This window comes from Neoarius graeffei, chromosome 15 (assembly GCF_027579695.1).
Source record: "Neoarius graeffei isolate fNeoGra1 chromosome 15, fNeoGra1.pri, whole genome shotgun sequence".
NCBI classification, from domain to species: Eukaryota; Metazoa; Chordata; class Actinopteri; order Siluriformes; family Ariidae; genus Neoarius; species Neoarius graeffei.
In genome coordinates, this window is record NC_083583.1 from 65,906,598 (window position 1) to 65,924,508 (window position 17,911).

The 17,911-nt window shown below is 43.3% G+C and overlaps 2 protein-coding genes and 1 non-coding gene across 3 annotated transcripts; 1 reads left to right on the forward strand and 2 right to left on the reverse strand.

Annotated features, from left to right (window-relative positions):
* Positions 1-2,836: 2,836 nt before the first annotated feature.
* Positions 2,837-5,312, reverse strand: LOC132898950 (dynein regulatory complex subunit 2-like). The gene has a single exon (XM_060940614.1). The coding sequence runs from the start codon at positions 4,948-4,950 to the stop codon at positions 3,619-3,621; it is 1,332 nt and encodes a 443-aa protein (XP_060796597.1). The 5' UTR covers positions 4,951-5,312; the 3' UTR covers positions 2,837-3,618.
* Positions 5,313-6,063: 751 nt separating this feature from the next.
* Positions 6,064-10,692, reverse strand: LOC132898951 (uncharacterized). Its single transcript, XM_060940615.1, has 6 exons — positions 10,596-10,692; positions 9,027-9,529; positions 8,850-8,930; positions 8,105-8,741; positions 7,137-7,950; positions 6,064-7,029 (listed from the first exon to the last, which is right to left on the reverse strand). Exons 4-5 carry the CDS (start codon positions 8,662-8,664, stop codon positions 7,650-7,652), a joined length of 861 nt encoding a protein of 286 aa, XP_060796598.1. The 5' UTR covers positions 8,665-8,741; positions 8,850-8,930; positions 9,027-9,529; positions 10,596-10,692; the 3' UTR covers positions 6,064-7,029; positions 7,137-7,649.
* Positions 10,693-10,877: 185 nt separating this feature from the next.
* Positions 10,878-10,950, forward strand: trnaa-agc (transfer RNA alanine (anticodon AGC)). Its single transcript has one exon. It is a non-coding gene; the product is annotated as a tRNA-Ala (tRNA).
* Positions 10,951-17,911: the final 6,961 nt, after the last annotated feature.

Here is a 17,911-nt window from a genome sequence, read left to right on the forward strand (position 1 = left end):
AACTTTATTGTCAAATATGCTATACATGCTCGACATACAGCACAGATGAAATTTCAGTCCTCTCTGACCCACGGTGCAAACAGGCAATGCAATAAATAAAAAATAGAATAATTGAAAAAACAAACAATATAAACAGTATAAACACTCTAGATAAGAACTAGACATAGACTAAACACTCATAAACAAACAATATAAACAGTATAATCAGCAACAATACTCAAAGGTTGTGGCATTCAAGCAATGCTTGTTACTAACAGGCCCAAAGTGTGCCAAGAAAACATTCCCCATACCATGACACCACCTCCACCAGTCTGGACTATTGATACAAAGCAGTTTGGGTCCATGGATTCATGCTGTTGGAAGCTGAATTCTGACCTGACCATCTGTGTGCCTCAGCAGAAATCAAAATTCAGCACACTAGGCTATGTTTTTCCAGTCTTTAAGGCCCTGTCCACACGGCAACGGATTCAGGTGACTCCGATACAATTGCTTATCGTTTAGGCCTGGCGTCCACACGGCACCGGCGTTTTGGGTGCCCAAAACGCAATCTTTTTGAGAACGGGTTCCAGAGTGGAAAAATCTGGCAACATTGCCGTTGTGAAGTCGTCTGGATGAGTAGAACGGATTTGTTTACAATGACGTCACAACCACATGACTGTGAGTGCTTCACCCCGGGTAGAAGTGTAACGAACTCGATGCGAGTTGTCAACAAATCCTATAACTTGGTTCATGAAACGCGCTTACAAAATATTTTCACTGTGAATATTTATTGTGTAATGGTGCAAAGTGAGAGAGAGAGAGAGAGAGAGAGAGAGAGACTCTGCCCTTAGGGCAGAGTCAATCCTGCCAGAAAAAATAGGGGAAAAAAGGAGCGATCTCACCTCTTCAGATGTTGGTTTAAGTCCTAAAGTACATTCCTCAAAAAGGGCGTAGAAGAGCAAATTAATCCATCAACGTGTAGCATTCAATTTATTCCGGACCATTAAAGACTCCGCCTTCCGCGTAGAATCATACGTCATCCTCGCCGCCATATTGGATAGGTCAAAGCGGAGAATAAAGATTAGCTGCGTTTAACTGTACCAACAGGTTTGCCGTCCAAACGAGATCACATGGGATTACCTTTCACAGGTGAGACTGGAAAAATACTTTTCATTGTATTTGGTCATTATAATGTAATTTTACGAACAGATTTTCCTGACTTTGTGGCTAATATGAAGTCTCGCGCATAATAGTTTATGCGCATGCGTCCTTACTTCTTCTATTGTTCTGGTGTCTCCGAAGGGACCGTCTTACAGCGCCCCTAGAGGTGTGGCATGTGTATTGCATCGTTTTCAGCAAGCGTTGCGTTGCCATAGGGACCTGATATTTTACTGATCGTTGCCCATTTGGACGCGATATATTTTTAAATAACATCTCGTTGCCGTTGTCGTGTGGATGTAGCCTAAAGGCCAATTTATGCTGACAACCCAGTCCTCGCAGACGGTGTCTCAGACAGTGTCTGCGTAGCCCCCCCACCTTCGCAGACGCTCTGCGCGCACCTCCCAAAAACTGTGACCACCGCAGAAGCCTCGCAGACAGTGCCGCAGACAAGAGGGCTCTGATTGGTCCACTCTACCCGCTGTACACGCACTTCCGCTTCCCTACTTTCCCGGTTTTTGTTTTCACGACCGGCATTTTTAAAAACACGAGCGAAGATGGAGCAGCATGAAGAGCGGTTGATTGAGGAAGTGAGGAAGTACGTACATCTATACGACTCCAGTTCTAGTCATTATAAAAAAAAGTTCTAGTCATTATAAGTAACCGGAGGATAAACACTCCACTAACCACACCCACCAACTACTCCTAGCGACTTCGCCCCCCCCTTGCGTTGTGCCGGTGAATAACATCGCGCACGCCTATACTCCCCGCTCAACGATAAATTACAACTGTCTGCGAAAAGCTATCTGCGAAAGCCTTGTCGCAAGAGCATGCAGAGGCCTTAAGTGTCCAGTTTTGGTGAGACTGTGCCCACTACAGCCTCAGCTTTCTTGGCTGTTCCTGGCTGACATGAGTGGAACCCAATGTGGCCTTCTGCTGTTGTAGCTCAAGATCTACCTCAAGTTTCATCGTGCATACTGAGATGCTTTTCTGCGCACCACAATTGTCTAGAGTGGATTTCTGAGTTCCCCTCAGCTTTCTGTCAGCTTGAACAAGTCTGCTCATTCTCCATTGATCACTCTCACCAACAAGCCATTTCCGTCGAACTGCCGCTCGCTGGATGGGGTGGGTTTTTTTTGTTTGTTTTAATTAAACCATTCTGAGTAAACCCTAGAGACTGTTTTTGTGTCAAATTTCCAGGAGATCAGCAGTTATAGAAATATTCAAACTCAAACAATTATACCATGGTCAAAATCACTGAATTCATATTTTTTCCTCATTCTGATGGTTGATGTAAACATTAACTGAAAGAGTTGGCCCATATTTATGTCTTTATGTTTTGCACTGCTGCCATATAATTGGCTGATTAGATAATTGCATGAATGAGTAGGTGTACAGGTATTCCTAATAAAGTGTTCACTGAATATAAATAATACTGAACTTAGCATTATGCAGTTTTATTTCATCAAACCTTTTCACAAAAAAAATCACATTTCAGATTATTTTTAATTTCATGGGATCTTTTTTTATTTGAAAATACCCTTTTTCATTTAATCATGCCCTTTTTCTTTCCATGATGAAAGGTTTATTCTGTAATGACTTTTTTTTAATTTCATTATAAAGCCACTATACTGCCACCACCTGATTTAAAATCATGAAAGGTCTCAATGTGAAAAGTGCCTTAAACACAAGATAAATATAGCATTACAGCAGCAGACAGTAGCAAATAAAAGTCTCGAAAAACTGTAAACATCCAACAGATGAGAAATAGCAGCAGGCAGTGGCAGATAAACATTTTCAAAAATAGGAAACATCCAAAAATCAAAACAAAATAAAAACCATGAATATCGGCAGCTGAATGCAGACAGCATTCCCTCAGTGGAAGCAGAAGTCCAAACAGAAGGCTGGGTTTTGTTTGTTTTTTTTCTTCACCCTACTCTGTAAAGTGTCCTTGTGTTTGCGAAAGGTGTGATAAAAAATGTAACTATTATTATTATTATTATTATTATTATTAAATTTTATTATTGAGTGCAAACTCCTCTGTCCTGAAGACTTTCCCATGGCTTAAAACTCAGTGATTGTTGTAAAGTGTTAATACTGGAGACTCCTTCCATAAGCGTTTTAATAAACAGAAATCTCATCACAAAAAAACTTCACCATATCAGCAATTATACATTCTACTTTGTTTAATTTAAACATGTTTATCTGTTTATGATTAGATTATGTAGCTCACACACCATAGAAGTCCTTGTATAAATTGTTATTAGTGACTATATCATTGGCACACACAGAATTCAATCAGAGCCATCACTGTATCATTGGAATGATCTTTATGTTTTTGTAATCAGTAAAAAATATTTTTCAGCAGATTGTGTGATAGTTGTTGCAGCTTTCTCTAGCATCATCTTCTGTAACAATCTCGCATAAAATCTAAAGTATCATCCTAAATAGGCAATGTCAGATGATCGTAGGCCATACCTTCTACAGCGTGTGCTGCACTACATGAGCTGCTTCAATGACTGTTCTGCATGTCTGAGGTTTTGAAGCTGGAGAGACTAGTTGTGGTGCACAGGACAACATAAGCAGCGAGTTCTGCTGCTGTAGGATCTCATCACTAACAGAGATTCTGTCCAGGTACTGCTTGAGTAGAATCCTCAGCTGCTGGTTCTCCCTTCCTAGAACCACCTTCTCCCGTTCTAAGCACAAACGTTCCAGTAGAATCTTGTTATAACGTTGCCAGAACTTTTCCAGATCTCGGTAATCAACCATTGTCTGTGCCAACTCTTTAGACATCGCCTCCATAGAATGTGCTTTCTCCTGACTCAGTTCCTCAGCATTTAAAGATGACATGTAAAAGGGAAGCATCTTCTCCTGCTCAGTTTCAAGCTTGCGACACACGTCAGCCATACGCAACAACCTCTCTTCCTCTCCGATAACATCCTGCAGTTTTTTAATTGTGTTATTGCTGTATGTAATCTGATTAACTAGACGTGTTCTTTCAGCTTCCTGGGCAGAGCTGAGCTTAGCTCTGAGCTGTTGGACTTTCTGAGTCAGTTCCTCACGTTGTTCCTGAAGGTGACATGCATATGCCTCGTTCTCACTCTGACTGGAGCTCTGATGAGAAGACGGAGCTTTGATGGTGTCCTGCAGTTTCTGCACTTGCCTCCTCTTGAGGTTTATCTTCTCAATGTCAGAGTGCAAATTTAAAGCTTTGTTCTTCTGATCCTCAGTGGCTTCTGTGCACGCCTGCATTTCTCGGAGGTACCACTGCTGCAACTCCTGCAAGGTGCTGTCCACTGCGTGCCGGTTTTTGATGTCATCACGTGCAATCAGATAGTCCTGTTTGGCCTCACTGGACATTTCAGCATAGCGCTGGCCCAAGGCAAAGCTTTCTGCTTTGATGTACTCACTCTCCTGCTGGTGCAGCTTCAAAAGCTGGTCCCTCTTTGAGTTGTACTCAGTACTGAGTTCCTTCAGACTGGTGCTCCAGTGTGACTCGAGTGCTGCCAGTCGGCTTTTCTGTACCTTCAGCAGATGATCCATATGCTGGAGATGAGCGCTTGACTGCTGCGCCGTTTCGTTCAGATCCCTCACCAGTAAATTAATGGCATTGTCCTTGCAGGCCACAACTCTCTCAAAAGTTTTTCTGAGTATTGTGAAATCTTCACGCAGCTCTGCCGCTCGAGTCTGGCGCAGGATCGCACGCCACTGCTGGTTCAACTTGTCATGGTGCACCTTGGGCTGGTTCACCGTGTTGTCCATAACGTGGATCTCCTTCACCGTGTCAGCTGTAATTAAAACAAAAAAAATCATCGCTTTTTATATCAGCGTTCCCTTTGTGACATCATCCATGACGTGGCCCAAATCGTTCCATTCGAATCTTTGGTGCCCCACCGAAGAGAGTCCTCGAGATTTCACTACAATGTAGAGCCTGCTTTTTAGCCCGGGGAATTAGCTCAAATGGTAGAGCGCTCGCTCACCGACTTTGAGCTCTCGGCGCATGCAGGAAACATCGCGAAAATAAACGCCAACGGAGTGAAGGGGATTTGGTGAAATTCTACCGTGGGCTTTTTGTGTGGAAGTGTATTAATGTTGTGTTTGAGTTGAAAGTTTGCAGGTTGTCGCGCCGGACGGGATTCGATACCGCGACACTTCTACATGGGGGTCTGGTGAGCTTCTCTGTCGTTCTGAAAAAAATAAAAAAAAAACAGCGCAGCGCGTCATTTGTCGACTCCTCCTCCACGAAGAACAGCGCAGCACATCTCATCTCCCGACAGACTCCTGCATGGGGAGGGATTGTCGATCTTCTCCGTCTCAATTTTCGGCGTGGAAAAAATAAAAAGAAAAAAGAAAACCGCGCAGCGCCCCATTCATCGATGCCTCCACCATAAAAAGAGCAGCGCGGGATTCTTCGATGCCTCCTCCGTTTATTTGAAATGTTTATCTATGGCTAACTGTACTCTAACTTATGGCAATGCAATGCTATGACAAATGGTGGTAATAAAAGAAAATGTCTTTACCTTATATTAGCAGTGACAAGAACTGTGTATATTAATAGTAATGCTTTCCCATGTTCATGTTAATTGTTTGATGGTAATAATAAAGTGGCACAGACACAATATGCTGGGTTTTTTTAGCTGCTACAACTGTTGACTTAGGATGATACACAGGATACAGTAACTTTATAGTAGACCTAATAGGGAGAGGTGTTTCTCCTTATATTAGTAGAATTACTACTAAAAGTTTGCCAATAATAATTATCTTCATATAGTCAGTCCATTTAATGTTCAGGTTGTTTGATGGTGAAGTTAAGTGCACAAAGACAGTAACACAATATGTGGTGTATTTTGTATGATAAAGGTTTTTTTTATGATGATACACAGGCCGAGACAAATACATCTGAGTGCAATCAATCACTTTTAATGTATCTGAAATTGGACAGTAAAAAACAAGAGATGAAACATCAAGTTTAAAAACCAAGCATGTATTTAATCACTCACACAAACCAATGTACAATTTACAGGGAGAAATGTGCATGAGTAAAGGGGGAAGGTTGTCAGGAAAACTATGTACATGTAAAAACTACATAATATATGTGGTATATACACACACACAAACACACTATATACAAGCAATAGCAGCAGAACTTATACACACTATATACATATTGTACAATAGAAGAACTACTTTTGAGCTCTCTGTTCTTCCAACCACTCTTCAACAGACTTGCCACCTGAGGCCTGGGAACAGAAAGTCGCGCTCCCAAAGCGACTATGCCCATACTCGTTAGTCTTGGGTTTGCCACATTGGCTACACATGTTATATGTCGCACCCCTTACATATTTTCTTTTCTCCGCACTACCACTGGCCTCTTCAGCGGCTCGCCGACGCCTGTTCCTCTCTGTGTACCGTGAAACAGGAGGTGGTGGGCCAGCGGGAGGAGGCGGCGGGCCAGCGGGCGGAGGTGGCGCAGGTACAGATGGGGCTGCACCAGGTGTTGAGGCAGCCAAAGTCGTGGCTGGGAGCTGGAGAAAGGGAACAGGTGGTGCAGGAACAGTCATTGCTGGGAGCTGTACCAATGTGAAGGGAGTTGGCACTGGCAGTGCACTGGTGCCTAATGTTGCAGGGAGAGGAAAAACGGGTGGTGGGGTGGGGGCAATTGGACGGTCTTGGCGGTCTTTGGGGCGACGGCCTGGGCGTAGCAGAGGAGCCCGGCCCTCCAGATTCGGTGGGGGGAACACAAATTCATGTCGTTGCCCAGATGATGCAGGAGGGACGATCAGTTTTTCCTGCGGCTGCGGAAGCTGGGCAGGGGCGACGGGAATTTGGGGTGCTGGAGTCAGTCCCTGAGTGAGTGTACTCATCTCCTGACCTTTCAGCCGCTGTTGAAACCTGAAATGAGAGTGTTTGTGGGAGGGTCATTTGTGTGTTCATGGGACAATTATGAGACCATTATTGTGTAAATTTGAGGGAAATCAATAAAAAAGGGGGAGACCTACCACTGAATAAAGTGTCCGCTGGTTGATTTGAAACAAGTGAATTGTTGTATCTGCCATCAACCGTGGGCTGGCGATGATCAAGTCACGGATGTGGTGGTAATCATCCAGAATTCTGGTCCACCTGGGAGTGGAAACACTGGCCTTCCTGGTAGTGCACTTGTGCAAAGTGCACAAGCGTGTGCACATGGCGTCTACCAAGCGGCTGGTACCAGGCCACTGAGCCGGCCCCCCAGGGTGACCTATCAAGCTGCGCTTGACGCTCTCCACACCCGGTGTGACTCCAGACCGCTTCGGTGCCTTGAATCGACCAGACGACAGCCGCTCCTGGTGACGTGGCTGGTAGTCGATCCTCTCCTTGTCGCTGTCTGGGAGTGCCGCCCACAGCTGGATGACCTCGGTCACCTGTGGCTCAGTGACCAGGACACCATCATCGACGCTACCAAGTGCGGCAACCTGGCCAGGTTCATCAACCACAGCTGTAACGTGAGTAGTGATTAGTACTTTGTGCTTTGGTTAAGAGCCAAAGGTGTTTGTAATTTTGGCCTTCACTTCATTCAGCCTCCCAAGGACATCTCTGGCAAACACGGCCAACAGCCACTTCGGTTTTGGGATGGCAGGTAAGGCTGGGGGATCTGCAAATACTGGGCAGATGATTGCAGACCTTGTAAACGGCTCGCAAGCTGTCAGGTACTGCAGGAAGCGCTGCATCCACGCCTCACTGTGCTGCTCGTTCAGCTTCTTGTACAGCTGGGTAACACTGTTGCCCAGTGTCCTCTCCCTCGTCATCCTTATCACCCGGTTGTCACATGAGTACCTGAGGAAAGAAACAATGTATTGTAATAATGTAACAATGTAATGTAATGTAATGTAATATGTACTACATGCGCATACACACACACACACACACACACACACACAACAGTCCATAGAAGCAGCTACTGAAGGTTTCTATTCATAAGACAAATTACCTGTAAGTTAGCAGAGCTGGGAACTGGCTGCGGTGGCCAACATCCAGCTGGGCCAAGATATCCTCAGACCACGCAGGATATTTCTTGGAGCACCGCTTGCACTCCAGGTACTCAGTTGCAAGGTCATACCACCCGTCTATGTCCAGGACCTTGCGCACGGTCCTATACAGTCCGGCTGCTGTAAGGCTGTACTTTTGGCATGATGGACGCACGCAGACTAGTGGGTACCTCCACATCTTGTGAGGCATCCACAGGAACAGGGGGCGACAGAAGAATTGATTAGGTGACGCCGGTGGCTGGGTGTGAATGAGGGTGGGCTGAGGAGGATGCCACCACAGCTTCAGCTGGGTCACCAGCTCCGGTTTCCCAGTCTTTGGGTTCGCCTTGAACAGTGTGTGGCGAATCCACTCCTGTTGGAAGGGAGGAAGATGGTCCTTCCAGTGAGAGGGGAGATCCACCAGTGGCTGTGGCTGAGCAACTTCTACTGGAGGAGGCATGGCGGCTGTTGGAGGAGGCATGACGGCTGTTGGAGGAGGCATGGTGGCTGCTAGAGGAGGCATGGTGGCTGCTGTTTGCAGCTGTGTCTCACACTCTTATGTGGCACGCACAAGTTCCTCATCATCGGCCTCAGAAGGGCCTGGAGCACAAATAGTAAAATTGTTAGGTAGGCCTACAGTTACACACAGACAAATGTACACAGAGACAACACACAGACATGAATGTATGGAAGATGGTGCTTGCTTACCACAGAGGAAGCGCAACTGTTGTGGAATGGGTTCTGGGCGCCGATGTGCAGTGCTGGAGCCAGACAATTGCGGTGCTGGAGCTGAAAAAAAAAGACCGGAAAGGTAAGGCAAAATGATTAACGCAACATACTGCATGCATGCATATTAACAGTTGGTGAATACTGAAAACCACTTACAGGGTTTCACAGGTGACACAAGTTTTTTGGCCAGCTGTGAGGGAGGCAAGTGTTTGCCACATGCCAGCAGAGCTTTTACAGAGGCAGGCGTCCGTGGACCCGTTTGGATGGTGGTAGGTGACGGGGCAGGAGAAGAGGCGCTGGCACCGGAGGCTGGAGATGGCTGATGCTCCCTGGTACTGGTACCCTCAGCTGACCGTCTTTTCAAAATATATGCCTTGAAAAGGGCCATGTTGGTGTTGGGCCGTGCATTTGACTGTAGCACGTACCTGACGAGTTTCTGGGCCCCGTGGCTCTGGTCCTCGTACACCTCTTTCAGAGAGCGGCCCTCAAAGTCTCCAAACTCCAACAACAAACAGCCCGTGTCTCCTGTTGCCTGCGCTTGAGCCTGAAGCTCTTTCTTCTTGGCGCATTTCTCCACTTCTCCAGGCAACTCTTTAATGTGCGATGTGTACTGAAGAAACAGTTGCTTATTTTCTGACAACTGGATACGCATGCATTTTCTGAAAGAAAGTGAACATAGGCTGTTAGCTGTAGTCATCTTCAAAACAACTATACTATACTACAATAAATGTATTACGCCATGTAATTTAATTTAATGTAATTTCTACTGATTACTTGTCTACCCTTACTCTTAAAATAGCTGGACCTGTATGGGGTAGCAGTAAATCATGTAATGATTTAACCAGCTGGCATGCATTCTATTTAAGTGTGGGATTACAACATTGATTGCCTTCCCCCATGCTTAATGGCAGTGGACAAAAGACGGCATTCCAATGTTGGAAAAACACGACCCATCTACATAATTGCCCATCACAGGTGATAGAAAATAATGACCACCGAAACTTCTCACAATAGCCTTATTTTCTCATTGTCGTTAATGAGTTTCTCCTCATGACCGCAAGATCTCGTAATTAGGCGACTGTAAAGACTGTTTCTTTTTTAACACGAATAAAATAAAATCTGCTATTTTCGATATTCAAACCGCTTGAGACATTAATATGACGGAATATACTAGAGCATACATCAACGTCACATATTCTTCTGTTTACTCGACATTCGGTAGCACTGTTTACAGTCTTTACATCTGCACATTCCTCATTGAATCGGCTAAACCATGGTCGGTTTTAAAACAAATAAACCGTTTTGAGTACATACAAATACATTTCAGTACGCAGTTTGCCTTTTACATTTAATCGATTTAGTCTGATTAAACAAATGCGACAATTTCCCCCTTCCTCATACAAGTAAGCCAGATTTCAGGTGGGCAGGCTGTTTGTTTGACCATTTAACCCGTTTTCACCAGAAATGAAGCACAACAACAAATTTTAAACCGTTTGGGTTTAATATCTTTTCGTGTAAGAGATTTCCTTTACAGCCACCTACGTTAACGGTAGTCAATTACCACAGGCAGAAGAACAACACCGTGTATCACGAAACTTTACGAATTTTACGCTCAGCATTTTATGTAAAATCAAGAATCAGTAGCGACTACATTTCTCCGTATCATCCACCAAAAATCTCAAAGTTACATATACATTTACCTAGGAGAAATGCAAGTCCACTTACCTCGTTGAATCGCTGTGATGTTCCGATCACGAATGACAAGAGAAAGACCGGGCAGGGCCTAAAGTAAGCCCATGGGAGGCAACCTCATTGGTCAAAAGTAAGCCCACTGGCCCAAAGTAAGCCCATGGGAGGCAACCTCATTGGTCAAAAGTAAGCCCATGTCGAACCTGATTGGCCACTGTGGGCTTACTTTGGGCTTACTTTAGCGGTAACAGTGAGACACAGCCCCAACGAAGAGAGTCCTCGAGATTTCACTACAATGTAGAGCCTACTTTTCAGCCCGGGGAATTAGCTCAAATGGTAGAGCGCTCGCTTAGCATGCGAGAGGTAGCGGGATCGATGCCCGCATTCTCCAATTTTTAATTTTTCGTCTTTTGTAACAAAAATATAAAGCAACACATTTAAAATATTAATTATAATTTACAAAACAGTTTCCCTATAAACTCATGTCACTAAGTGAGGGAGTAGAGTAATATACTATGATACTGATATGATATCCCTACTATACTGTCAGACTGCTGTTCCCGTTTACATTGTTCATTCTGTTTATTGTCATTCGTCACATTTAAATTTATACCTTTAATTCTGTTCACACTGCCACATTTGCACTTTCTGGATTGCCACTGTCTTTTCTTAGATAGCTTTAGCTTGTGTGTGTAAATAAACCCCCCTTTTTTAAAGTTTATATCTTGTACCTATATTTTATATTTCATGTTTATTACTGTTGCACCCAGAGCATTTTTATAGTTACTGGGAGACCAAATGGTCTCCCAGTGGCCAGATTTGGTCTCCTAGTCAATGCCAAACCAGCTTCACCGGGAGACCAAATTTTAAACCAAGTTATGTCTTATCATTTGGTTAAATCAGTTGCAATTAATTAACCAAGTACCATGTAAGTATACATTTAACAAGGAAAACTGGGCACTGCATTAACTATGTTGATATTATGCTGGCTGAAATGAGGATTCGTAATGCGGCAATTTGCATCATTGCATCGCATAGACTCTGGGGCCCGTGATTGTATTGCCCAGACCAGTCGGTCTCCTAGTGGAAAATCCTTAAAAAATGCTCTGGTTGCACCGCAGATAAGAGGGAAACGCAATTTCAATTCTCTGTGTGTCCTGCACATATGGCATTATTGACAATAAAGTTGACTTGAACTTGAATGATGACTTTTCCTGTCCATTTGAAATGATGCACAGCCAACTGCAATGACGCTATTACGTCTGTCAATGATATGATAGCAGGGGCGTTTCGAGCTGCTGAAAAAAACAGGGGCTGAGTCAAGTTTTCCTGGGGCTTGTATTTTTTAAGGGAGATTGGCATAGATAGGTTGGGGGAGATCATATCTACAATATAATATTATTGCCCACACACTTTCAAAAGTTATGTCATCTTTATTACTGATTTTTCTAGCTCATCATTGGATAAACGTGAAGGTTGACTTGTTTAGGCCCTGTGTCCAATGACACTAAGACATCTGCCAAGTACAATCTTTGTCCTCCTGTGACCTTTCTGACTGATCTGTAATGTAAAAATTCAGGTAAGACTTTCAACATTCATGTGATAGTATTTGAGGCACTTAAGTTATTACCAACACCCATAATGTCGCAGGAAACTGAGGCATGTGTTAATTGACACTTAAATATCACTAGTAAAATGTATCATTAGTTTAATAGAAATATATAATTTCTCACTCACATATCTCTCCAGGGCAGCATGGTGGTGTAGGGGTTAGCGCTGTCACCTCACAGCAAGACGGTCTGGGTTCAAGCCCCGTGGCCGGCAAGGGCCTTTCTGTGCGGAGTTTGCATGTTCTCCCCTGTGTCTGGGTGCTCTGGTTTCCCCCAAAGACATGCAGGTTAGGTTAACTGGTGACCCTAAAGTGAGTGTGACTGGGTGTTTGTGTGTCAGCCCTGTGATGACCTGGCGACTTGTCCAGGGTGTACCCTGCCTTTTGCCCGTAGTCAGCTGGGATAGGCTCCAGCTTGCCTGTGACCCTGTAGAACAGGATAAAGTGGCTACAGATAATGAGATGAGACATATCTCTCCTTTAGGACCACAAAGACAAATTCTAAGCTCCATTATTATATTACAGCATTCAAAATCCCAGACAACATCCCGTCTCACAAGACTAAAATCATATAAATATGTCTTCCAAGTTTTTCTCTCTCTCACACACACTCTCTCTCTCTCTCTCACACACACACACACACACACACACACCATTTTCTCCAATGCATCCAGGCTCAGTTGACTGCAGCAGCTCATTTGTGGTATTTGGACAACACACATTTATGTTGACATTAATATTGCGTGGCAAAAAAAAAGATTTTATCCCTATATGTGCCTAATATGCCAAAGGCTGGCTATGGTATGGTCGGCTGGCTGGTTCTGTGTAGGCTATATGTAGCATTTTAATGAATGCTACATGAATTTACACTGTAGGGTCTGCATGATTAGTATGCCAGGCTGACTCAAACATTCGAGTGGTTTAATGAGTATCTACAGTGGTGGTCTATTTGCCCCGACTAAGTTTATTCAACAGGTCAAACACAATTTGTGTTCATGTAAACACCAGTAGTTGCCCTGACATAATTTAATCATATGTTTTAACATATGATTAAATTATGTCAGGGCAACTACTGGTGTTTACATGAACACAAATTGTGTTTGACCTGTTGAATAAACTTAGTCGGGGCAAATAGACCACCACTGTAGATACTCATTAAACCACTCGAATGTTTGAGTCAGCCTGGCATACTAATCATGCAGACCCTACAGTGTAAATTCAACATAACCAGGCTCCACGTGTCTTTGAAGCTCTCTCTCAAGCAAGAATACTCCAAAGTCAAAGAGTTTGCAGAAAAGTTTAGATGTTTAACAAAACCAGTCAGTCTGCAGAGTGGTCTGACTCAAAATCACAAAACATTTATTTTTGTCATGTTTTAACATAGTGTTTGATACAGTTTACCAATTTTGATGAATTCCGATTGGTTCATACATTGCATCATACTTGGCCTTGTTTCCACCAATATTTTTCTTTTGGTCCATATAAACCCTCTAAGTTACAAGTCTGTCTCCACCAATATTTCCAGCGTGGCAATGATGTCATTAAAAAAATAATAACATTGTCAGGTCTTGCTCTAGGTGGCATGGTGGTTAGCGCTGTCGCCTCACAGCAAGAAGGTCCGGATTCGAGCCCCATGGCTGGCGAGGGCCTTTCTGTGTGGAGTTTGCATGTTGTCCGCGTGAGTTTCCTCTGGGTGCTCCAGTTTCCCCCAAAGACATGCAGTTTAGGTTAACTGGTGACTCTAAATTGACTGTAGGTGTGAATGGGTGTCTATGTGTCAGCCCTGTGATGACCTGGCAACTTGTCCAGGGTGTACCCTGCCTTTTGCCCGTAGTTAGCTGGGATAGGCTCCAGCTTGCCTGTGACCCTGTAGAACAGGATAAAGCGGCTACAGATAATGAGATAAGATGAGGTCTTGCTCTACCAATATTTCCAAGGCCACATTGAGCTAACTAAAAAAACAATTTAAACAAGACTTTATTCTGATTTTGTATATGATTCAAAGTTCTGTAAATATATATTGTTTTCACAAATCTACTTGTAATTTCTTTTTCAGTACAATCAACTTCATTTACTCTTGACTGAAAATCAACATAATTGGCTTTGAATCAACATATAATCAGCATAAGACAAATCAGTGTATGTGTCTGATTACATCTATATATGCGTGTGGTTACATACCGTATGCATAATATCACCACACACCAGTGGCGGCTGGTAGTCTTTCAAACAGGGGAGGCTGGTCGGTTATGACATTTCCAGATTTTAAAAGAAAAAATAAAAAACACATAAATTTTGCCCATACTCTTGCCTCTGATCTGGCTGATTGTTGGCAGGGTCACAAACTGTGAAATAACAGGTTCTTTTGGCCCATTAGCCTACTGTCCAATATACATGATGGTGGTGCTGGGGGGTATATTTTAACATTTTATGTTTTAAAATTGTGGCATGTTGTTTAAAAATTGATCATTATTGAAAGCAGCTCTTTGTCAGGAACCTCAGCAGTAACAGCAGAGTGTTCTGGAATAGGCACAAGCACTGACCTTGGGGAGCCAAACATAGAGCTGGGTGCCACACATTTCATTCAATGACGCTTTCCCTATATTTTACTTATTTTGACTGAGAAATGTTTTATTGACAATGTTGATAACCCTTCACTTTTAATCCGGGTCTGTAGTGTGAAATGTTCTCGGCTGTGTTTTTGTTTAAAAATGTTTTCCAAATTGTAGCTGTGTTTAATTCATATCCAGAGAAATATATATTCCAATATAATATACTCAGCATAAACATTTTAAATAGATTCTATATTTTTGGTCCATCCATGACATATTACTAAAGTAGCCTATTTACTGTTGTTGACGTGGGTCACTTGCTGTTAGCCAATTCACTTCCTCGTACCAGGAGAGCTGAAAGGAATGAGTATTATTCCCTACCTTTTTCACCAAGTCAATTTGAGGCGTTGGTCTACCCTGCTCTTTAATTTTAATTTTTTCCTCGAAAGGAAGACTGGCAAATGGCTTCGCCAAAATTAAATCAACAATGCTTGGCATCCGTGCGCAGCTTTCTTGCCAGCTGACTAGCCCCCTCAAGTTCAAGTTCAGTCACTCAAATAAACGAAATTTCTAGAACTAAGATAGCAAACTTGACAACACTATATTTACACTTTATTTACAATGAAAATATATACAAACTAAAAAAGCTGGTAGAAACCGTATGTAATGAATGAAATCGAAATGTAAACTGATCTCTTACAATACACCACAGCACTTGCGAATCCGCATGGGACTGAACTGAAATTCACCGCTGCCTGTCTATATTTGAAACGAGCTGTCAATCAAAGAAAATATCCGGCCGCTTTCACCAATCACCAGTCTCCTCACGGAAAGCTTTGCCATGTCCCTCCCACTGTGAGGCTGGGAGTCCGGTGGGCGGGTGTTTTCGCAGTATTTGTCCAATAACCGTCTTGCATTTTGATATTGAAAAGCGCATAGCTCCCAAGTACCATTGAAATCCACTGAGGCTGGGCTGCATCGCGTTGTCACGAGGGGGAAAAACTCACGCACACATTAGGCGAACTGGGGAAAGTTATAACGGAATGATTTCGCACTGTAGTTGGGTTGAGCACATATATTTCTATGATTCTGGATCTGAAATAGCAATGTTATAAGGTTGGCTATAATATAAGCCTAGCACAATTCATCCTACACGATGTTCGTCATTTTTAGAGGAGGCTGAGCCTCCCTCGTTGTCTTAGAGCAATCGCCCGTGCCACACACGTAGCGGTTTTTGTGCATCAACATAATTCAATAGATTACATTGTTGATACTTTCTATATGCAGTGGGGCAAAAAAGTATTTAGTCAGCCACCAATTGTGCAAGTTCTCCCACTTAAAAAGATGAGAGAGGCCTGTAATTTTCATCGTAGGTACACTTCAACTATGAGAGACAGAATAGGGAAAAGAATCTAGGAAATCACATTGTAGGATTTTTAATGAATCAATTGGTAAATTCCTCGGTAAAATAAGTATTTGGTCACCTACAAACAAGCAAGATTTCTGGCTCTCACAGACCTGTAACAACTTCTTTAAGAGGCTCCTCTGTCCTCCACTCTTTACCTGTATTAATGGCACCTGTTTGAACTCATTATCAGTGTAAAAGACACCTGTCCACAACCTCAAACAGTCACACTCCAAACTCCACTATGGCCAAGACCAAAGAGCTGTCAAAGGACACCAGAAACAAAATTGTAGACCTGCACCAGGCTGGGAAGACTGAATCTGCAATAGGTAAGCAGCTTGGTGTGAAGAAATCAACTGTGGGAGCAATTATTAGAAAATGGAAGACATGCAAGACCACTGATAATCTCCCTCGATCTGGGGCTCCACGCAAGGTCTCACCCCGTGGGGTCAAAATGATCACAAGAATGGTGAGCAAAAATCCCAGAACCACACAGGGGGGACCTAATGAATGACCTGCAGAGAGGTGGGACCAAAGTAACAAAGGCTGTAACACACTACGCCGCCAGGGACTCAAATCCTGCAGTGCCAGACGTGTCCCCCTGCTTAAGCCAGTACATGTCCAGGCCCGTCTGAAGTTTGCTAGAGAGCATTTGGATGATCCAGAAGAGGATTGGGAGAATGTCATATGGTCAGATGAAACCAAAATAGAACTTTTTGGTAAAAACTCAACTTGTCGTGTTTGGAGGAGAAAGAATGCTGAGTTGCATCCAAAGAACACCATACCTACTGTGAAGCATGGGGGTGGAAACATCATGCTTTGGGGCTGTTTTTCTGCAAGGGGACCAGGACAACTGATCCGTGTAAAGGAAAGAATGAATGGGGCCATGTATCGTGAGATTTTGAGTGAAAACCTCCTTCCATCAGCAAGGGCATTGAAGATGAAACGTGGCTGGGTCTTTCAGCATGACAATGATCCCAAACACACCGCCCGGGCAACGAAGGAGTGGCTTCGTAAGAAGCATTTCAAGGTCCTGGAGTGGCCTAGCCAGTCTCCAGATCTCAACCCCATAGAAAATCTTTGGAGGGAGTTGAAAGTCCGTGTTGCCCAGCGACAGCCCCAAAACATCACTGCTCTACAGGAGATCTGCATGGAGGAATGGGCCAAAATACCAGCAACAGTGTGTGAAAACCTTGTGAAGACTTACAGAAAACGTTTGACCTCTGTCATTGCCAACAAAGGGTATATAACAAAGTATTGAGATGAACTTTTGTTATTGACCAAATACTTATTTTCCACCATAATTTGCAAATAAATTCTTTAAAAATCAGACAATGTGATTTTTCTGGATTTTTTTTTTCATTTTGTCTCTCATAGTTGAGGTATACCTATGATGAAAATTACAGGCCTCTCTCATCTTTTTAAGTGGGAGAACTTGCACAATTGGTGACTGACTAAATACTTTTTTGCCCCACTGTATATATATACCCATAGTTGATGACTAACCAGTTCTGAATGTTCTTCTGTTGGCGCACCCCCCTGTCTTCGGATGCTGCAAGTCAATTTCCAATCTATTTCAGTCATTTGTTTTCTATTAATCTCTTACTTTTTCTGAGGGTGTAAATACCTGGGGCTAGGCTCAAAATACCCGGGGCTATAGCCCCAAGTGATAATGACGCCACTGAATGATAGTATCTCAAAAATATAACTTCTTATAATTCATATTTGTTCATAATATTTATTTTGTAACACGTGCAGAATGTGGCTTGGTATTGTATTGCTGGAA

Coding starts and splice junctions, on each gene's coding strand:
- LOC132898950 (XM_060940614.1), bottom strand. CDS start 4,950: ATGATTTTTTTTGTTTTAATTACAGCTGACACGGTGAAGGAGATCCAC.
- LOC132898951 (XM_060940615.1), bottom strand. CDS start 8,664: ATGCCTCCTCTAGCAGCCACCATGCCTCCTCCAACAGCCGTCATGCCT. Junction 7,951..8,104: donor CCAGCTCTGCTAACTTACAG/GTAATTTGTCTT, acceptor TTCTTTCCTCAG/GTACTCATGTGACAACCGGG.